Source organism: Sus scrofa, chromosome 7, assembly GCF_000003025.6.
Source record: "Sus scrofa isolate TJ Tabasco breed Duroc chromosome 7, Sscrofa11.1, whole genome shotgun sequence".
NCBI classification, from domain to species: domain Eukaryota; kingdom Metazoa; phylum Chordata; class Mammalia; order Artiodactyla; family Suidae; genus Sus; species Sus scrofa.
In genome coordinates, this window is record NC_010449.5 from 25,139,165 (window position 1) to 25,161,471 (window position 22,307).

The 22,307-nt window shown below is 48.5% G+C and overlaps 1 protein-coding gene across 24 annotated transcripts in view; it reads left to right on the forward strand.

The window, feature by feature from the left end:
- Positions 1-22,307, forward strand: part of BRD2 (bromodomain containing 2) — a 66,013-nt gene that overhangs the window by 42,586 nt on the left and 1,120 nt on the right. Inside the window, exons 1-13 of one of the 24 annotated variants that reach the window (XM_021097901.1) lie at positions 12,181-13,298; positions 13,416-13,496; positions 14,436-15,759; positions 17,383-17,686; positions 17,933-18,024; positions 18,332-18,469; positions 18,893-19,031; positions 19,115-19,329; positions 19,426-19,800; positions 20,286-20,414; positions 20,603-20,854; positions 20,972-21,237; positions 21,895-22,199. In XM_021097901.1, the coding sequence (XP_020953560.1) occupies positions 18,359-18,469; positions 18,893-19,031; positions 19,115-19,329; positions 19,426-19,800; positions 20,286-20,414; positions 20,603-20,854; positions 20,972-21,237; positions 21,895-22,199 (1,792 nt within the window). In that variant the 5' untranslated portion in view covers positions 12,181-13,298; positions 13,416-13,496; positions 14,436-15,759; ... (1 more) ...; positions 17,933-18,024; positions 18,332-18,358. 24 annotated transcript variants of the gene reach the window in all.

A 22,307-nucleotide genomic window follows, 5' to 3' on the forward strand; every position in this document is an offset into this window, starting at 1 on the left:
CCTGAAATTGAGGCAAAACTGCTGGTCAAGAGTCCATGTGTGGTAATTTTGATGCATGTTACATCAAAATTAAAATTTGCACACACCCATATATACACACTGCCCTCTGGTAGTTGCATGGCAATAATTTAGGTGAGACATAAGAGCCTGAATTAGGATATGAACAGAGGCAATGGAGGGAGTTGAATATTGATGTAATTAGGACGTCTAATCGAAAGGGCTTGGCTGCTGATTAGATGTGGAGAGGTCCAGGAGAGATAACAGCAAAGTTTTTTCAGCTTGGAGGGCTGGGTGGGTGATCAGTGATTGACTGACTTGAAATAGAAAAGGATGTCATAGAAGCAGGTTTGATGAAGAAGAGAATAAGTTCAGCTTAGTGTTGAAGATGAGGTGCCACTGTGACATCCACCAGGAGCCATGAGGTAGGTGGGCATGGATCTCAGGTGTGGGCTGCAAATCTTAATTTGGGAGCCTTTGGCCCAAATGGTAAAGCAGAGACCCTGGATAAGATCACCCATGTAGACTGTGCACAGGGAGCGTGAAGTGACACGAGGACATAAGCCTGGTTGGCTTCATACCCCAACCTCCTACCACTTATGCTCCAGGATCCGGTCAGGAATGTGGGATCATTCTTGGTATTTCAGACTGAGGGAATTTAACTTACAAAGGTGTTCAAAAGCAAGAAATGCAAGAGGGGGAAAAGAGAGAGGCTGGAGGTGCAAATAGGAAAGAGGAATACTTGCAAATCAGAAGTTGCTGTTGCCCTTGGGCTGGACTCCATGTCTGCACTTTCTGTCGACATGGAGGAGACAGTGTCACAGTCACTTCGGGGTCTACCAAAAAGGTGGCATCTCCATCAAGACTGGATCATGGAGAAGGGACTGCCTTTGCCTACGAAGCTGGTGTCCAGAAACACCCATTCTTGCTGCTGCTATCTCTTCCAGGAGCCGCCCGTCTGTTAGAAACTAAAGCAGGAAGCTCTCCTTGGTTTCTCCTGCCCTCTGATCTTCCATTGGGAGGCTCTAACAGGAAGCCAACTGGCCAGGAAGACTGGCAAATGCACACCTCGTAGACACCTAGGCTGAGCCGTCCAGAACACAGTAGAAGAGGGTGGGTGTGGCACTGGCACTAGATAATGACCAGGTCACTGAAATGCACTAATTTCCAAGACTCTGGTGGCACTTGGAGCATCCAGAGAGCTAAGAGAAGAACAAAGAAGCAGCGGATTCAGGGAAATTGAGGTGTTCTACGAAGACGGGCAAGATCAGCATCATCCCATGCTGCTCATAACTCAGGGGAGTTCTAGAAAGTGTCCTTAGATCTGGTAATTATGAGATGGTTGACGGCTGTATTGAGAGCACTTTCTGTGTTGTCGTGGGAGTCGACTCCAGATTGCAGTGGGCTGAGAAGTCTGTGGGAGGTGAAGAAGAAACTGTCAGTGTATAGAGAAGATGACAGACAGAAGGGGTGGGGGAAGGGGCAGTGAGAACCATCGAATGTGGCAACAAAGTAATCTTAGAAATGCCCCTAGATGCATATGGTCCTTTCAAAATCCATACTCCCTTTTGAGAAACAAACAACAGCAGCAGTAACAGCCCCAAACAACACCAGCCCCACCACAGGCCGTGAGTTCTGAAATGCTGAAGAGTGCCTATGTGTACTTGAGTGTGAGTGTGCACGTGGCAGGGCTGGCAGGACGCCAGGGCTGGGGTAGGCTTGGAAACTATTGTCCTACACTCCAAAAAATCAGGAGAACATTTTCCTTATGTCCCATCCTTTGTGGGGTAACCCACCGCAGTTCCTGACGTGGGAAGATTCAGCCCCTAAGGGAAGTAGAAAGCAAGTTTATGGACATCATCAGAACTGTCGGGGGAAAGAGATGGCACACAGCCACCTAGAGTTCTAAACCAGGGTGAGCAAACTTTTTCTGTAAGACACTGTAAACCGGGAGTTCCCATCATGGCGCAGTGGAAACGAATCCGACTAGGAACCATGAGGTTGCAGGTTCGTTCCCTGGCCTCCCTCAGTGGGTTAAGGATCTGGCATTACGGCAGGTCTCAGATGGATCTGGTGTTGCTGTGGTGTAAGCTGGCAGCTGCAGCTCTGATTCAACCCCTAGCCCAGGAACTTCCATATGCTGCAGGTACAGCCCTAAAATAATAATAAAAAAAGTTCTGTGTGGTTTATCAGGACATTGAATAGTTCTCTGTGCTATACGGTAGGACCTTGTCTATGTGCATCTCCACCTGGATGTTGAGCAATAGCAGTTGTCAAACCGTATTCCCCACAAAGCAGTATCCCTCAAGACGTTTTTGAAAATGTAAATCTGATAGTAGCAATTTTTTTATTTTAAAATTTATTTCAGCACAGATGTAATAAAACACCAAACACATTTACATAGTAATTTTATTGTGCAATAATGTATCATGTTTAATAAGGCTATTTTGGTTGCAAGCAACAGAAACCACTTCTGACTAACTTAACTCCCCCCCCCCGCCCCTTTTTTTAAGGGTCACATCTGCGACATATGGAAGTTCCCAGGCTAGGGGTCAAATCAGAGCTGCAGCTGCAGGCCTCTGCCCCAGCCACAGCAACACTGGATCCAAGTGAAATCCACAACCTACACTGTTGTTTACGGCAATGCCTGATCCTTAACCCACTGAGCTAGGCCAGGAATTGAACCTATATCCTCATGGATATTAGTCAGACTCTTAACCCACAGAGCCACAATGGGAACTCCTAACTTAACTTTTAAAGGGGTGATTTATGGCATTCCTACTGTGGCTGTGGCTGTTGTCCCTGTGAGGATTCAGGCTCAATCCCTGGCCTCACTCAGTGGGTTAAGTATTTTAAGGATCCAGCGTTGCCTCAAACTGTGGCATTGGTTGCAGATGTGGTTTGGATCTGGTGTTGTCATTGCCGTGACTATGGCATAGGTCTGCGGCTGCAGCTCTGATTCAGCCCCTAGCCTGGGTACTTCCATATGCCACAGTTATGGCCATTAAAAAAAAAAAAAAGAAAAGAAAAGAAAGAGTTCCCGTCGTGGCGCAGTGGTTAACGAATCCGACTAGGAACTATGAGGTTGCAGGTTCGATCCCTGGCCTTGCTCAGTGGGTTAATGATCCGGCGTTGCCATGAGCTGTGGTGTAGGTTGCAGACGAGACTCAGATCCTGCGTTGCTGTGGGCTCTGGCGTAGACCGGGGGCTGCAGCTCCGATTTGACCCCTAGCCTGGGAACCTCCATATGCCGTGGGAGCGGCCCTAGGGAAAAAAAAAAGAAAAAGAAAAAGAAAAGATCAGTTTCTTGGATAGATACTGAGCTGGCTCACAAAATCAAAGGAAGAGTGGAATAAGCTTGTCTCAGGAAAGGGATCCACTGGGGCCTTAGCAACAGGGATTGAGTTGCCCATTAATGTGCCTCTCCTTCAAAGGCCTCCTGCCCCTATCTTTCACGTTTCACATTGCTGGGAGAGACGATCTGACTTCCGTGTGTACTTCTGGATCAATGACAGTGGTCAGGCACAACAGCACTTCTGTGTATCAGAGCTATTCCCAGAGAAGGGAGGACTATCACAAACCAAACAACCGCGTTGATACAGCTATCCTGAACATATGACATCCCAGACAATTGCATTAGATCGCCTGAGGCATAAACATGAGTTTCAGTCTGTGCATTAATGCTCAGACAACATTTCCCAATTAGGAGTTCCCGTTGTGGCGCAGTGGTTAACGAATCCGACTAGGAACCATGAAGTTGCGGGTTCCTTCCCTGGTCTTGCTCAGTGGGTTAAGGATCTGGCATTGCTGTGAGCTGTGGTGTAGGTCACAGACGAGGCTCAGATTCCATGTTGCTGTGGCTCTGGTTTAGGCCAGTGGCTACGGCTCCGATTAGACCCCTAGCCTGGGAATCTCCACATGCCAAGGGAGGGGCCTTAGAAAAGGCAAAAAGACAAAAGAAAAAAAAAAACATTTCCCAATTAAATGCCAGATTTTTTTGGCCTCACCCATGGCATGTGGAAGTTCTGGGGTTAGGTGTTGATCCCATGCCACATCAGTGATAACATCCCTAACATGCTGAGCCACCAGAGAATTCCAAACTGTGCCTTCATTTTAAAAAATTTAGTGAGTTTTCTATTTATGAGTTTATGTCTCATGAACTCCTGTTGAATGTCCAATAATGAATTCTTAGGCAAATTAAGTTCAGAAATTACTATACTGAATGTCCTTCTATCTCAGAATTTACAAAATGAAACACACTACCTGCTCTTCCCAGCACGTTCCAGCTCCCATATTCAAGACTCCAATGTGTAAACTGACGGTCCATCCAATCAGATGAGTCACAAATATGGGAGTCCACCTTGATACTTCATCTTCCTCAAACCTTCTCACTCAAGGTTTGACCAAGTCCTATGAATTCTACATCTTCCATATCTCTTGAGTCTGTCTTCCATTCCCACTGGTTCAGGCCCTCATTAGTTTGCTTGTCTTTTCCTGGTACTGCAACTATATACATGCATATATGTATCTGATGTGGGATCTCAGTTCCCAGACTAGGGATCACCTGGGCTGCCATGGCGAAAGTGCCAAATCCTAACCACTAGACCACCAGGGAACTCCCTGAAATTTTCTTACATTTGATCTGTCTCCACTCTTATTCTTATTTTCCAGTGCTGCCAAGGGGATCTCTTTATTAGGCACAGTTGATCACATCACACTTCTGTATGAAAACCTTTCAATAGTTCTCTGCAGTCTGCTTTCCTCAGCATGATCCTCAGTGATCTGGACCACTTAACTTATCTCTGTATATCCTTTGAGAGGAAATCTCACCTCCTTCAGGAAGTCTTGGAACCCAGAGTGGAGATGAGTGGCCTCTTCAGTATGTTCCCATTGCACCAGCCTCCCATTATCTTTTTTTTTTTTTTCCTGTGCCTGTGGCATATGGACGTTCCTGGGCTAGGAATCAAATCCATGCCACAGCAGCAACCTGAGCCACTGCAGTGTCATTGCTGGATCCTTAAACTGCTGTGCCACAGGGGAACTCCTACCATCATTTTTATTCTATTATTATCCTGTTTACATCTTCTTCAAAGTCACCTCACTCCTACTACAAGGTCTCAAGGGATCTTGTCCAGTTCTTTTTTTACATGTTTAGCGTCTGCCAAGAAGGCCCACCAGCAAGTGACTACTCATTGAATGAATAAATGGGCTGTTTGTTAGTAGGTGCTGAAGCTGGGCCTGGGAGAGGCCTCAAGCATTAGATGAATGATAGATTGCCCCATCTAGCAGGGATGTTTCAACAGCAAATCTTACCATGTCTGTGGGCTACCCTACAAACACCTTCACTGCCACTGCCTTCTTGGTGCATCCCCCCACCCCCAACTCTTCCCATCTCCTTCCCGCTCCCTGCCACACCCTACTTCAGAGTAAACCTGGCCATCCAGCTCCCACTTCTACCTTCTTGCCCAGCTCAGCCTCTCAGCAAGTAGCTGGCTCCCTCATTCTTCCCTTTTAGCTACATCATTAGAATATAGCAAGCCTGTCAACTACTTTACAAGGTTTATTATTCCCCTTATGGAAATAAGACATCTGTGGCTCAAAGAGGTTCATTCATATATTTATTTAGCAAATATCTATTGATTACCCCTCTATATACCTGGCAGTATGCTGAGGACCAGACACCTAACATCAAACTTATAATCTAATGAAAATAGAGACATTTAACATCTAAACCTACAGAAGGTTATAATAGGTACTATGGGTGCTCTCTTGTGGTGCAGCAGGTTAAGGATCTAATGCTGTCACTGCAGCAGCTTGGGGCACTGCTGTGGCATAAGTTCAGTCCCTGGCCTGGGAACTTCCACATACCGTGGGTGTGGCCAAGAAATAAATAAAATAAAATGTACTATGAAGGAAAAGAACGGAGATCCCTAAGGGAGACTAACTGAAATGGGGAACCTAGTGATACGGAGGTGGGATCTGAAGGGGGAGTAGGAGTTAGGCAGGCAGAGTAGGAAGAAGAATAAGGCCCTGAAGCAGGCAAGTGGCCGGCTCCTTCCAGAAGGTGAAAAAGAGCAGTGTGGCTGGTGCCTATTTAGTGAACAAGAGAGGACAGCATATGAGACTCAGAGGCAGGAAGAAGTGAGACCACGTGGAACCTTGTGAACCACAGTGAGGTTTGTGTTCTTTTCTAGTACAATTAGTTCTAATGCTGTGGTGACTTTATTCCTTTTCATTTCATGCTTGAATGTGTGCTTAGGTTCTAGTTGACCTACTTCCAGTCTCTCCAAAGCCAATCTGTGGTGCCCACTGCAGCCAGGTAAATCTTCCTATAAAGCTAGCTCTTTGCCTTGCTACAAAATTCAGTGCAAATCACTTGAACCTAGGTTTTCAGGTTCCCCATACTCTGAATTCTATCACCAGACTAGAGAGATTCCCTCTGATAACAGTAATGATCCCCAATTACATTAGGGAGTTTTTCCCATGTTTTCATTCTCTCCGCACCTATCTGCAGGATCTTTCAACCAGAACAGGGGTTTTTAACCTGCAGGCCAAATGCCATAAAATTCGGGGGTCCATGAACTTATTAGATGGAATAAAAACAGCCATGTTTATTTAATTAATTAATTTATTTGGCCATGCCTGCAGCATGTGGAAGTTCCTGGGCCAGGGATCAAACTTGTGCCACAGCAGCAACCCAGGCCACTGCAGTGACAATGCCGGATACTTTACCTACTGTGCTGCAAGGGAATCCTGATCTTTAAGAACATCTAACTAACTAACTGAAATTTAATGAAGGTAGAGAACAAGTCTTTTTTTTTTTTTTTTTTTTGTCTTTTTGTCTTTTGTTGTTGTTGTTGCTATTTCTTGGGCCGCTCCGGCGGCATATGGAGGTTCCCAGGCTAGGGGTCCAATCGGAGCTGTAGCCACCGGCCTACGCCAGAGCCACAGCAACGCAGGATCCGAGCCGCGTCTGCAACCTACACCACAGCTCACGGCAACACCGGATCGTTAACCCACTGAGCAAGGGCAGGGACCGAACCCGCAACCTCATGGTTCCTAGTCGGATTCGTTAACCACTGCGCCACGACGGGAACTCCCGAGAACAAGTCTTTGTAGTACTAACAGAACCTATCACCTGGTCCTCAAGAGAAATCATCATCAGTTAATATTTTCATATCACACATATCTCAAAATATTTCCTTCACAGTTAAGGGTTGTTAGATCTGCCAAGAAATCATTTAATAGTTAAAAAACACAAATATTAATAAGGAAGCACATATTAGTAGGTCATCACACATTTCTTTAAATATTTTGAAAACTGTGTATTTTATTTATGCTCTTACAAATATTATTGTCAGACAAGGTCCAAAGGCTCTACCAAATTGCCGAAGAAGTCCATGGCAAAAACAAGTCTAAAAACTGCTGATTAGTCATTCCTTCAATAAATGTGAAGTCCTCTCATGGGAGCCCTCTCTTCTTTCGGCTTCCCCCTATTTTGTTGTTCTACTCCTCTTTGTTTGATGCTCTTTCATTGGTGTTTTTCATTTTTTATTCTTGCTTCCGAGTGAGGATCAAACCCAAGATTCAATCCTTAACCCACACTTTAACCCACACCTAAGTAGTTCCATCCTCCCTCCCTTATCTCACCTACCTGCATGACTGCTTCAAATTACACCTCAAAGATGACTCCCACATCCACCTCTACTAATCTCTTCTCCAACTTCAACCCTAGATCTTAAAATACCTGCTGTGCCTAACAAACAGAATAGCATACATACCCTACCATCCAGGGGCAGACTGCCTGGGTTCAAATCCCAGCTCTGGACACTTACTACACTGTGCTGACTGTGGGTAAATTATTTAACATCTCTTGCTTCAGTTGCTTCCTTTGAAAAATGGGGGTGATAACAACAGCATCTATCTAATAAGGTTACAAAGATTAGAAGAGTTAATACATGTAAAGCACTTATAGTAGGGCCTGAGACATTTCAGGAACTCAAAAATGTTAGCTATCACCAGGGTCATCTCCTTCTAACTCCTGACACTTTTATTTGACATTGATTAACAGGTATAGTGATAGCGACTGACGACTGACGATGTGAAGAGAACTCCCATCACATGATATAATTCCAATCAAGCCATTGTTCAAAAACATTCAGTGGCTCCTCTCTAGGTCCAAACTTAACAGCACTGGGAAGCCGTTGTAATACTGCTTCAAATAAACTTACTTTCCCGTCTTCTCTTGCTCTACTTCTTATAGCTTATATGCTACTCGGACCAGACTGGATCGCAATGCTTTCTGTGAAAATAACCTGTGCTGTTCTGATTGTCTTTTCTCACACTACTCCAGTGTCTCAAATATTTATCTGACAGTAATTATTTTGTCTATGATTATTTCCCAAAAACCTTGAATGGCACCCCATAATACATATACATTACAATCTTACCCAAGTCACATGCTTAAACATCAATTTCCTTCAACATTTGTTCACTTTGGGAACACCTCACATTGTCCAGGTACTGAGCCAGGAGCTGGGGATATTTTTTCTTTTTAAGAAAGAATCTAACAGGAGTTCCCATGGTGGTTCAGCAGTAATGAACCCAACTGGTATCCATGAGGACATGAGTTCAATTCCTGGCTTTGCTCAGTGGGTTAAGGATCCGGCGTTGCCATGAGCTGTGGTATAGGTCGCAGATGTAGTTTGGGTCCTATGTTGCTGTAGTTGTGGTGTAGGCTGGTGGCAATTCGACCCCTAGCCTGGGAAATTCCATATACCACAGGTATGACCCTAAAAAGACAAAAATAAATAAATAAAATAAAATACAATAAAGTAAAATAAAGGAAAAAAGACTGTAACAGAGAGTTCTCCTGTGGCTCAGTAGGTTAAGGGTCACGTGTTGTTACTGCAGTGGCTCAGGTTGCTACTGTGGTGTGCATTCAATCCCTGGCCTAGGAACTTCCACATGCTGTGGGCACGGCCAAAAAAAAAAAAAGCTTATGATCAAAGTGCAATCATAAGATAAATGGACACCAAAGAATGAGCAGTCGACTCAATTTGAAAGGCGAGAGTAGGCTTTTCAGATGATGGTATTTGGGCTTAGGTGGACTGGGGAAAAGCCTATTCTGCATAGTGAGCAGAATGTGTAAAAGACAGAGGCGTAAAACAAAATGGTACATCTGGGGAACATTTTAATACAGCTGGAGTACAGGGCTCAAGAGGAAGTGGCTAGACATGAGGCTGGACAGGTAGGCAGACCTTTCTGGCAAGCACAGGAATTTGGACTTGATCACAACAGGCAATGAGGAATTAATACAGCGCTTAAACAGTAGCATATGGCCAGAGTTGTATTTTGGAAAGTTGGTTCCTGGCGGTACTGTTGTGAGGTAGAGAGGAAAATCTACAGCAACACTGTTCAACAGAACTTTCTTCAATGATGGAAATGTTCTATAATTTGTGCTGTCCAGTGTGACAGCCTTGAGCCACAGGCAGCTACTGAGAACTTAAAATGTGGCCAATGCATCCAATGAACTAAATTTAAAGCCATATTTAATGCTAATTTAAACAGCCCCAAGTGGCTAGTGGCTACCATATTGGACAGTGCAACTTTAGAGATAGTGGAATCAGGAAGCTATTGATAGAGCTCTGGTGGTAAGACTAGGACAGAGTGTGAGCCATGGCAATATTACAGGCAAAATGTGAAGTCTAGGGAATGTAAAGTTGTGAGAAAAAGAAATCAGGAATGGCTCCCAGATTCTAGGCTTTATAACTGAATAGCTGTCATCAACTAGGATAATATAGAAGGAACAGGTCTAGAGTGTATACATATTGTATCAATTTTGAACTCCTGAGGGTTATCCAAGCAGTAAAATTTAGTGGTGAGTTCAGCTCTGGAGAGTTGTCTAAAGAAAAAGATTTGAGAAGCTTTGACCCAATGAGTGAGATTATACAGGGAAGATGAAAAGAACTAGAAGTGAGGCAAAATTCTGGCAAACATCCACAGGGGCTAAAGAAGAGTCCACGAAAGAGACCAGAGGAAAAGTTGGACAAGCAAGAAAAGAAATAAGTACAAACTGGTCACAGAAATCAAGCCTGTAGAGAATTTCAGGAAGCATGATCAAATGTCAAATACTTCAGAGAGGTCAAATAAGATGAGAACTGGTGCTTCCTGATTTGCCAATTAGGAGGTCTTTGGTGACCTTTGCTAGGACAGCTTCAGTAGTAGAAGAAACGAGCTGAAGAATGGGGACGAGGTTGAGAGAGGAAAATTAAGACCGTTTCAGGTCTTAACTGTGCAGGAGAGCTGAGAGGTAAAAAAGAGTACAAAGGGGATGGTTTCAGGTCGTGACTGTGCAGGGGAGCTGAGAGGTAAATAAGAGTGTACAAGGGGATGCAATATCGATAAGGTTATTTCCTTTCTTTCCTTGTTTTTAGGCTGGGAAACCCATAAAAGGAAGAAGTTAAAAATGCCAATTGGGAGAAAAATGGAGGATAGCTTCAGACTAATACCTAAATGTGACCAGGTCAAAAAAGAAAAATTTCCTTAAGCTGGAGGGGACTTCTGGTACAATGGTAAAGGAACACAGACATGTCCCAGTCGGAAAGCCAAGAGTTCTGCAAGTTGGCCTTTCTGTAATGTTCCGTTTGTGGAGAGTGGGCGTTATGAATTAAAAGTAAAAAATCTGAACCACATTCTGAGGATCAAGGGAGGGAGTATTGCCTATGAACAATAAAAGATCTGCTTTAGCTGGCAACCATCACTGGATCAGATTTTTATGGGTTTCAAGACCGAGCAAAGGGTAAAGCCTTAGAAAAAGCAGAAGTTTTAAACGGTGGAGGCAAGTCCAGAAAAAAAGTAAAAGTGTTAGGTTTTGCAGAAGGCAGAGGAGTCCAAGCACTGGCAGGTCTCAACGAAGTCTTCGTAGATTCGGGGGAAATGAGAAGTTATAAAGTAGCCTAAGACAAACAGGTCAAACAAAATGCCCACATCAACCTCCCGCGCCTCATCTCCCCGCCGCAGGCATGACGAGGGTGGTGATAAAACTCCGTCTCCCGACGTGGAACCACACTACACCCCATCCTGCAAACCCTTAAAACTCCAGGTCCAGGCCCCATTTTCCTCCACTGACAACAGCTGGGCAGCGCGCGTTTCCGCTGGACTCCGGCCAGGGCGTCCCAAGCTGCACCTTACACCTGTGGAAAAGGAACCAAGTCCAGGAGGCCGCCGGCAGTGGAGGAGGGGCCGCTGAGGCGGGAGGTCCGCGCGCGGTGCCTGCTTCCGCCCCACCCACTGCGCGCGCACTGAGCCCCGCCGCGGGAGCTGCGGCGCCCGCCCTGACGCCTGCGCACTACTGCTCTCCCCCGCTGCCTCGGGCTCTACTTTCCCTTCCCCCCCAAGTCGGTCGCACCCTTGCGCCTGCGCTGTGTGGGTTCCCGGGCTGCGGCAGCCATGCTGAACCCGTACGGAGAGGCGAGTGGGGGGGACAGGGTCGACGACAGCGAGCTAGGAAGCCGGGGATATGGAGAATCGGCGGTATTAGAGTACTCTAGGTCTGTGAGGAAAGGTCTGGGCCTTGAGGCTCCTTTGGCCCCTTGGCGCGACCCTCAGGAACCTTCGGAAAACTGGCCCCCGTGGCGGGGGGAGGGGGGGCGGCTGGCACATGACCTGGGTCAGCCAATCTGGGTGCAGCTGACGTGGCCGCGCGGTCCCGATGCTCTCCCCACCCCCCAGCTCGGTCGGGAAGGGAGGGGCTGGGGGCAACGCCCCCTCCCCCAACACAACCTCGGTTTCCGGGGGGGTGACACCCCGGATTACATCCTCCCCCCGCACCAAGCCGAGGGGAACACTGGAGCCCCCCTGGAAGGTTCCAGGATCGAGGTGAGAAGGGGCCCTTGCGGGGCGGGGATGTTGCCAGTCATTTAAGTGCCTAACCAATGATGGGGAGTCCGGGAGGATGATTTTCTTGGGGTTCAGAGAAGAATCCTAAGGATGGGAAGATTTGTCCTTCAAACAGTTTACAGCCAATGGGAGCATGGAGGGGGGCGAGCAGGAGAGGGCCCTCGTTGGGGGAGGGGAATGGCCAACCTCTGTCTCCATACCAATTGGAGGGCAAAGGGGCGTGGGGGTGGTGTGTTCCCCCTCCCCCCATTCCATTCGTCCCTTGGGGGTGCAGGAGCCTGGAGCCAGGTGAGAAGGGATCCTTTTGGTGGCCGGAGGGAGGGGTGACCTAGTGGGCTGAGGAGTGGGAGTGGTGACTAGCTCCTACCCGTAGATGTAAATACTTAGAGTTGACAACCCAGGTTGTGAACTGAGATTGTTCCCAGGCGCCCACTCCCTTTCTCCCCATAGACTGGAAGGAGCATTTCTGTGCTTCCTTTGTGTCAGCGGTAGGGAGATGGCAGTCATCACATGGCATGGTGGAGGTTACGCTTCGAGTCCTTTATCGAATTTGTGTGCATTCACGTGGACCTGGCCTCCGGAGCCTTCGTTGCCCTGGTGGGGTCTTAGTTGAGCATGGGTCTACCCCAAACTGGGGAGGGCTTGCTGGCTGAAAACTCGGGGGTCCCCTGGGGAGCAGAAACCAGGACCAACGTGGGTCTTGAGAAGGGTTGGAAATCGTGGCTTGGGACAGGAGAGAGCGAGTCTCAGGACCTGGAATGATTTCACAGCTCCAAAGGTTTCGGGTTTCTCCAGGGTGGCGTCTTTTGCCTCTTTCACCCCCTCCCCCATTCCTGAACAGATCTCTCCTTGTGTACTGCGGGGGAGGGAACGGAAAGGAGGGAAGAGTTACTTTTCCAAATTACTGAGTAGCAGTGGCCTCCCCTGTGACTCATGTGGGGGAAGGGAGGATTGGAAGGGAGCGGAGAGCAGTGATTTTCCGGAATGCAGGGAAATAAGCCAGAGTAATGTCTGGCTGCCCTTTCCCTTTCTAAGGCTCCGTATTCTCTCGACCTCCTAAATTTTTCTTCCCTGATCGGTCCCCTGATGGGCCTCAGGGCAGATTTGCAAGGCCCCGGGTGGAGAAAAGCAGATTGAGGAGGCTGGGCCACTAGGGGGAGGGGAATGGGGGAGGGGAGAAGGCCTCTGCAAAGTTGCTGTGTCATTGCTTGCCCTGCTGCAGCCTCCCCGGCGGGCTCGGCTGTGCTTTGGGGGCCGAGGCCTGATCGGAGGTGGGGGCGGGGAGGCAAAGTGAGGAGAGAGTCCGCTTTCCCTGTGCGCTCTTCCCCCCGCAGGGCTTGCCCGACTCGAGTGGTCAAGACGACGGGAGGTTGACGGCCATTTTAAACGCAGTAACCGAGGTTAGGGCTACAGGGGTGGGTGATAAGGTTGGAGTTAAAGGACCTCGGCCCTCACGAAGCTCTAGGGTGAGGGTGGGGCTCTTACATTCATTGACCGATATTAATTTCCTTTCTCAGATGTGCATAGTCTTACTTTCTTGCTTGGTAGCCAGAAAAGGGGACGTGGAGAAGCAGGGAGGCCCCCCCACTGAAGCCCAGGTGGGAGACATTCTTTCGTTCTCCGGCAAGGGGGCGGGGGAGCCCCAGAGGTGGCTTTAGAGATCCTGACCTTGTGCTCTGGCTCTTTATTCATACGTAGTCTGTAACCCCATTCAGATTACCAGATTGTGGGAAAGATTTAGTTGAGTGGGCCGGGGGGAGGGGGCGAAATTGAGCTCCCAAAATGGCTCCTGCCCCTCCTCGGAGGCGGACGGCCCGGGGGGGAGGGGAGGAAGGGAGAGGAGGGGGAGGGCTAGTCTGAGCCGCAGCCGCCGCCTCCTCCGCTCGCCCTCCTCCCTGGCGCTGACCGATGGACCAGCCGCTCCGTGGGGAGGACTCCGGACCCCGGCCGGGGGGGGGGGGCTTCCACTCCCGCGACGCAAGGATCCTAAGTGCGGGGGTGCGGGCCTGCCTTCGGGGTGGGGGGAGGGCGGAGAGCGTGGGGAAAGGTCCGAGCTCGCCAGGAGGGGGAGGGTGTTCACGCTGATTCGCCCCTAGCAGGACCTGTTTTTTTCCGCTGAGAGCGTGGTACCGGAATGAAGTTTGGGGGTGAGGTGGGTTTCATTTTATAGGTTACATGGTTGTGTTTGGAGATTTTGCTACCATCTCAGAGTTGCCTCGGTTTTTTCGGGTAGGCAGATATTTGTGTTGGTAACTCAAGGTATGGTGGAAGGGATTGGAAAAGTGTTTGGGGTTCAAGTTTTTGGAACTTGGGTTGCCTTTTAAGAATTCACAGGTGGTGGGTTCTGAGGAGCGGTTTGCCTTTGTTTTTTGGTTGCTTGACCTGGGGAAGGAAGGGGAGGTACTGGCAACCGTGTGTTTTTGATTGTGGCGCGCAAGAACGTTAGATGCCTCCTTTCGCTGCGTTGGGGAGCCTTTAGCTGTTTGCCAGAGTGGCAGGCCGTGGCTTCTAAAATGGCGTCTTCTTCCTCATTTCAGATTCTTCACTGCGGCGGCCTCCTCACTGCCGAGAACAACAACTCGCGGGCGTCCTGTGGCCACACCCCGGCGGGCCAGGCTGGCTACGCCCACGCGGCCTCCTCCAGTCCTGCCGGTCTGGCCAATGGAGGAGATACGAATGGCACGACCTGCCCGAGCTTGGCAATCGCCAGTCGCACTGGGATCGGACGCCTGGGAAGACTTTGTTGGAAGGGGAGGCGAGGAGAGGGTGCTGCACCCCTGCCGACCTCCCTCTTTCCCGGGACTTGTCGAACCACAGCGCAGCCAATTGGTTCAAAGATGTGGCAGGTTGCCGCTTCCCTGTGGGTCTATGCGGCACTCTTCTGCCTGGTGACTGACGCTTTGGAAATGAGGCTTGTGACGTCATCGCTTCAGCGGACCAATAGGAAACGCTCCCGCGGAGAGCTGTTCCTCCCCCTTCGACTTTGCTTCCTCACGCGCGTGAGCGAGCGTGCGCGCGCGGAGGGGGTGGGGGAAATCTCGAGCACGGTGGCGCGCATGAGCGGCGAAGCTCCTCCCCCTTGCCTATATATAAAGGGCTGGCGCGGGGCTCGGCGGCGCCATTTCGCGCTGGAGTGGAGCAGCCTCTAGAACGAGCTGGAGGATTCTGCCTACTTACACAGAGCCTTGAAGTCGTCCGGGGCCGCCATTACAATCCACGTCCATCCGCTTGGAAATGGCCTTCGTCTCGGCCTATGACCGGTCCCGGCGGACAGTACAGACCCTATAGAAGCCCCCGAAGCTCCCCTTTTTCGGGCCCCGCCCAATCCTCGGAGTCTGTCCACCCCCTCTACTCCGCCCTCAAGAGGATTTCAAAGATGGAGGCGGCGGCTCCCTAAACCACTTTTCGTGTTCATCCGCCTCCATCCGAGATCGAAACGGGACCTCGTCTGCCCCGGTCGGTCCCAGCAGGAAGAGGGGATCCTTGCAGACCAACAGCGGGCGGTATTGACGACGGTGTCTGGGATCGGGGGCCGTCCTGGGGTTTGAAGAGTCCGTCCCCCTTCGCTCGCCCGCTTCTGCTAAGACCGCCGCCATTTTCTCGCTGTCCGCCTCCTGCGGAGCGCGCCAAGCTGCCGGGAGTTCTCCCAGAAACAGCGGAGAAGACTGCTTTCTCGCCGGCCCGGCCGGGTGGGGGTTGTCGCCTGGAGGGCCAAGGGCAACGGCCCCCGCCCCCCCTCGCTTCCCGGGTTATGCTGGACTGGGAGGTAAGGGGAACCGAGGCCACCCGGACTTTACGCGGCTGAGGGCAGCGCCGGTTCCCCGCGGTCAAGATGCTGCAAAACGTGACTCCCCACAGCAAGTACGTCCGTGCGAGCCGCGTATGGGAAGGGGACGTTGGGGGGCTGCGGCACGCGGGTGTGGGACTCCGGGTTCGGAGGTAGTACGGAATCGGCTGGGACCAATTGCTGTTTCGTGGTGTAACTGTTGGCGCTCTGGGCTCGCGGAGGGGTTGAGCGACGGTTTGGGAACCGTGGTAGCGGTCCAGATACCGCGTATGGAGGGAGCACAGGTTGTCAATTTACTCGTTAGTTTTCTTGCTGTGGCGTGATATTAGCCGAGTCGGGTAGGCCAAGGTTGTCGACAGAACGATGGAAGGACGACATTGATTGGGCAGCAGGTCTTGCAGGTGGTGGGTCTGGTGTCTAGCGACGGATCGTCACAGGCCTTTTTGGGGAGGGTTCGTGGTCACATCTAGTGCCTTACAGGGTTGTCATGGTGATGGAGCTTCGGAGACTGACGATGGGTATTCCCAGAGTAGGGCAGAAGGATCAGTTTTTGAGTCTATAGGTTTCTAATGTGTAGGTTAGGTCATTAGATTCTTGTCTTTCGGTGACTGGTACAGTTTTGTGTTGAGAGGTGTGTGCTTTGTTGTAGAGAATTTTTAAAAAATACCTTCGAGTGTTTCATTCAGGGTAGAAGGGTGGAGCTAGGGATCCTCTGGTCCAGTTCTGCGGATGTAAACAATGAGATCTCCGTGTAACGTCTTACAGTCTTAGGCCCTGAGAAACACTTGGTCTTGAGCACCAGAAGGGGTGTAAACTTGCACTGTTACCTGGCCTTTGATTTCAAGAGTTGATGCTACAGTGGGAATTGCTAGTTGCATTGCAGTTTTTGGCAGGGGTGGGGGGCAGTTTATACCACTTTGAGGTAACTTGCTGACCTTGACTATTTGGACAGCTTTATTTTTTGAGTCTCTTGAAGGAGACAGAATTTGCGAATAATCAATTTCTGAGGGCTGGCAGCTTCGGATATTCCAGGCTGCGAAGTCTGTTAAATACTCTTTTTTTTTTTTTTTTTTTAAATAAACTTGAGTTGGTGTGGTTTTCTGTTGTAGATTTTTAGTTTTGTTTTTGTTTTAGAGTTAACTATTCAGAGCTTGTGGAGAATGCTGATCATTTCTGTGCAGATGGAGTCTGAGGTGTCAGTCACATCAGCGTTTTATGCAATTTTCCTATTCTGTTTCCTTTTTTCACCTGCTTCCTTTAGGCTCAACCACCATGGCAACCACCAAGCCCCTAGTGAGGAGGAAGCTTGGGGCTTGAGTTTCTCAGCTCCACCCTTTTTGCTTAAGCCTCATCCCCATAAGACTGATTTTTCTGATGGCTGTGCTTTATGAGAAACTACCTTGGCTTTCTCACTTTAAATTTACCAAACAGATGAAAGAGCCCATCAGACTTCAGAATGTAGGGCCTAGGTGGGTATAGTAAAATAAAGAAAAGGTGGGAGGAGGTACAGGAACAAAAGCTTGAAGGATTGTTTGGATACTGGTTCTGGTTAAGATCCAGTTTCATAATCTTGACTGCTTTTAATTAGGTTCCATGCATGGATTTATTGAGGGTAAATAGTGTGAATTAGTGTAAATTGCATATTCTACCGCTTTCCACAAGGTTGCTACTTTTAATGTTGTTTTCTGTCTTCACAGGCTCCCTGGGGAGGGGAATGCAGGGTTACTGGGGCTGGGCCCAGAGGCAGCAGCGCCTGGGAAAAGGATTCGAAAGCCCTCTCTGTTGTATGAGGGATTTGAGAGCCCTACAATGGCCTCAGTGCCGGCTTTGCAACTAACCCCTGCCAACCCACCACCTCCAGAGGTGTCGAATCCCAAAAAGCCAGGACGGGTTACCAACCAGCTACAGTACCTACACAAGGTGGTGATGAAGGCTTTGTGGAAGCATCAGTTCGCGTGGCCCTTCCGGCAGCCTGTGGATGCTGTCAAACTGGGTCTGCCGGTGAGTAGAGAGATTGGAGTGGGGGAGGTATAGAAATGGAGAAGAATGTGTGTGAGTGGAAGTGGGCTGCCTAGTATAGGTGCTGCGGCCCCTAGGGAATTTCCGTCTCTACCCTGTAGAGATAGCCACCAGATTGCTGGATTCTTGGTCCTTTGTGATTAATCCAACCGCTTGCTATCTTGGCATCTCTCATTGTGCCCTCCATGTGTCCTTCCTTAACTTTTGTGCCCTGGCTCCATTTTACAGATTCCCACCCCAGGTTGGGAGAGGACCACGGTGGCCAAAATTCTTAGCTTCTTCCTCTCCCTCATGCAGCCCATGGATAGCCAGCCCCAGAGGTAATGTCACAGGACGGGGAACTGTCCAGAGTGGGTGGGAGGTGGGTGGTTAGAGAAAGGCAGTAGATGCCTCCCTATGTGTGGGTCATAAGAAATCTGTTCCACATATTTTTTTTTCTGTCCCTTAGTTTTTTAATTGGGGCCGCAGTTTAGGAAACTATTTCTTTGATGCATAGGGCGGGTGTGTGTATGTCTGTGTGTGTGTTGGGGTCAGTAGTTTGCTTAGGTTAGAAAGCATTTGTCATTCTGTGGTTCTGACCTACTATTTTTCTTTTCTCTCTCTCTTTTTTTTTTTTTTTTTTTTTAGGATTATCACAAAATTATAAAGCAGCCAATGGATATGGGTACTATTAAGAGAAGACTTGAAAACAACTATTATTGGGCTGCATCAGAGTGTATGCAAGATTTCAATACCATGTTCACTAACTGTTACATCTACAACAAGGTGAGTTTTAAGTCCTTCACTGCAGAGTTTCAGAGTGGTTAGGATCTAGAAAATCTGAGTTCCAAAAGGTAGCACTGAAAACAGTGATGTGGCTTCAGAGATCCAGAGTTACGGAGATTTTTTTTTTAAATAGAACACTCTTCATACTTGTGGCTGATGGCCCTATTTCTCAAAACTCTCCAGAGACCTGGGTAGAGCAGAAACTATTTTTTTATCAGCTCTTTCTTCTGAACTTTATCCCTTTGTTGCATTTTGAAGGACAGAAATGGGAGAGAAGGATATTTGGTGGCACAACATAGATAATTTTCAGTATTTGTTAATAGTTGTATGAGGGGGTGGTGATGTGTAGAGGTAGGAATTCTTCAGAGGAAAATGATTTGCCTCTTGTGCTGACATTTGAAACTTTTTGTTTGATTTTTGTAGCCCACTGATGATATTGTCCTGATGGCACAAACGCTGGAAAAGATCTTCCTACAGAAAGTGGCGTCAATGCCACAAGAGGAACAAGAACTCGTGGTGACTATCCCTAAGAACAGCCACAAGAAGGGGGCCAAATTGGCAGGTAGGAAGAATAGGAGTTTTGCTAATGGAGCCCAAAAGATAAGAAAGATAATCAAACTAAACTGTTTTTTCCTCCTCCCCTAGCACTCCAGGGCAGTATCACCAGTGCCCATCAGGTGCCTGCAGTCTCTTCTGTGTCTCACACAACCTTGTATACTCCACCACCCGAGATACCTACCACTGTCCTCAACATTCCCCACCCATCGGTCATCTCTTCGCCCCTTCTCAAGTCCTTGCACTCCGCTGGACCCCCGCTCCTTGCTGTCTCTGCAGCTCCCCCAGCCCAGCCCCTTGCCAAGGTATACATCTGTGGATATTTTGGGGGCAATGAGGAGGAAAGGCTTTCAATGAGGTGGACACAGGATAAAAGGCTCCCATCTTGTTTTTCTCTGCAGAAAAAAGGGGTAAAGCGAAAAGCAGATACTACCACCCCTACACCTACAGCCATTCTGGCTCCTGGCTCCCCAGCTAGCCCTCCCGGGGGTCTTGAGCCTAAGGCAGCACGGCTTCCCCCTATGCGTAGAGAGAGTGGCCGTCCCATCAAGCCCCCACGCAAAGACTTGCCTGACTCTCAGCAGCAACACCAGAGCTCCAAGAAAGGAAAGTTGTCAGAACAATTGAAACATTGCAATGGCATCTTGAAGGAGTTGCTTTCGAAGAAGCATGCTGCTTATGCCTGGCCTTTCTATAAACCAGTGGACGCTTCTGCTCTTGGCCTGCATGACTACCATGACATCATTAAGCACCCCATGGACCTCAGCACTGTCAAGGTACCCACTGCATGGGGCAGATGGGATACTCAGGCAGTGATTAGAACCTAGGGATCAATAAAAGTCACTTAATGGGTACACAGCAATCTTGGTATTTTACTTTTACAAAATAGTAACAGGGCAGAAAGTGAAGTTCTTGTTAAGAGTCTATAGTTCCTGTGATGGGTTTTGTGTTCAGAGCATCACTGCTCATTTCCAATTAAGTTCTACCTCTGTTGGGAGTTAAGAGTAGGGAGGTTAAGGGGTGGGATAGTGAGAGGCCATCCACCCTCCCCTTTCACTTAGAAATGATTTTTTTTTCTAGACATATATGTTTCTTCAACCTACCCAAATTCCTTTGACTTCAAACTTGAACCCCAGGGCATAGATCGTTAAGGTCACCCCCACTGTGCTCTCAGAGAGGGCTATTCTTGCGGTGTCTGGGGCTGGCAGGGAAAGGTGAGTCTCCCTGCCTGTGCAGCTTCTGATGCTGCCTCCTTCTGCAGCGGAAGATGGAGAATCGTGATTACCGAGATGCACAGGAGTTTGCTGCTGACGTGCGGCTTATGTTTTCCAACTGTTATAAGTATAATCCTCCAGACCACGATGTTGTGGCCATGGCGCGAAAGTTACAGGTGAGTGTCAGGGTTGGAGTTTAAAGAATAAATGGGTCTGGGGAGAGAAGTTTTGTCACCTGTTGCACAACCTCAATATGAGGATTTCCTAAACTGTACAGTTGTAAATTGAAGCCATCAAAAATGGTCTGTTGTGATCAGGGCACTGTCCACTAGCATGGATTTGAGTCTGCCTGTCCCTTTTCTAGGATGTGTTTGAGTTCCGTTATGCCAAGATGCCAGATGAACCGCTAGAACCAGGTCCTTTACCAGTCTCGACTGCCTTGCCTCCTGGCTTGGCCAAGTCGTCTTCAGAGTCCTCTAGTGAGGAAAGTAGCAGTGAGAGCTCTTCTGAGGAGGAGGAGGAGGAAGATGAGGAGGAGGAAGAGGAGGAAGAAGAGAGTGAAAGCTCTGACTCTGAGGAAGAAAGAGCTCATCGCTTGGCTGAACTGCAAGAACAGGTAATATCTTTACTGAGTAAGGTTCATGGTCTATTTTTGCCCTAAATTTTTTCATTGCTTGAGTTTTTATTGACTTACTTATCTTTCCCCTTTCACATAATGCTTTTGCTTCTCTAGCTTCGAGCAGTACATGAACAACTGGCTGCGCTGTCCCAAGGCCCAATATCAAAGCCCAAGCGGAAGAGGGAAAAAAAAGAGAAAAAGAAGAAACGGAAGGCAGAGAAGCATCGAGGCCGAGCTGGGGGTGATGAAGATGACAAAGGGCCTCGGGCACCCCGCCCATCTCAACCCAAGAAGTCCAAGAAAGCAAGTGGCAGTGGGGGTGGCAGTGCTGCTACATTGGGTCCTCCTGGCTTTGGACCTTCTGGAGGAAGTGGCACCAAGTGAGTTCCAACAGGGTAGGAAGCAAAGACAGCTTGGGTATTTCTATAATCTCTCTAGGGGAGGATGATTTCTCCCACTCCTTACAAAGTTTTCTCTAAACCAGGGACCAAAGGATTTTTTTCTATAAATGGCCTGATGATGAAATAAACTTTGAAAGTTTCTCAAAGCTGCTTCACTCAGACAGTGTACTATGAAAGCAGCCATGGGTGGATATGTAAACATGAGTGTGGCTGTGTTCCACTCATGTTTCTACTCATGTGTTCCACTCATGTTTCTATTTACAGAAACAGGTGGCAGGCCAGATTTGTTTGTTGGGCCATAGTTTGCCTGATTGTTCTCTAAACCAATTAATCGATACTTTTTTGGTATGATTTCTGTGGTTTAGGGCAAGTTATGCTTTAGGGAGCAAAAAAAGTAGATCTGTGCCAGGGTATTTACTTGGTTTTCAAGGCCCCAAATTAATGTAAGATGTTTGGCATGTAAGAAGCTCTGCTTCCCTGATTGAGTGTCCCAGAGGCCCACCTCTGACTCACCTGATGGAAAAATAGTTGTGCTTCAGGCAGAAAATCCAGATCACTGGGTTGAACAGTAAGAACTTGTCGATGCTCCCACAACTGACTCTTTTTTTTTTTTTTTTTTTTTTTTTTTGCTCATAGACTCCCCAAAAAGGCCACAAAGACAGCCCCACCTACCCTGCCTGCAGGTTATGATTCAGAGGAGGAGGAGGAAAGCAGGCCCATGAGTTATGATGAAAAGCGGCAGCTGAGCCTAGACATCAACAAGTTGCCTGGGGAGAAGCTAGGCCGAGTTGTACACATAATCCAAGCCAGGGAGCCCTCTTTACGTGACTCAAATCCAGAAGAAATTGAGATTGATTTTGAAACGCTCAAGCCATCCACGCTTAGAGAGCTTGAACGCTATGTCCTTTCCTGCCTACGAAAGAAACCTCGGAAGCCCTATAGTGAGTATGAAAAGAGGTCCACCAGTTAATTCGGCAGATCCTCATGAGGTTCTGAGGACAATTTAGACAAAAGATGGGGGGGTATTCCTTGAAGCACTTGTGATTGTC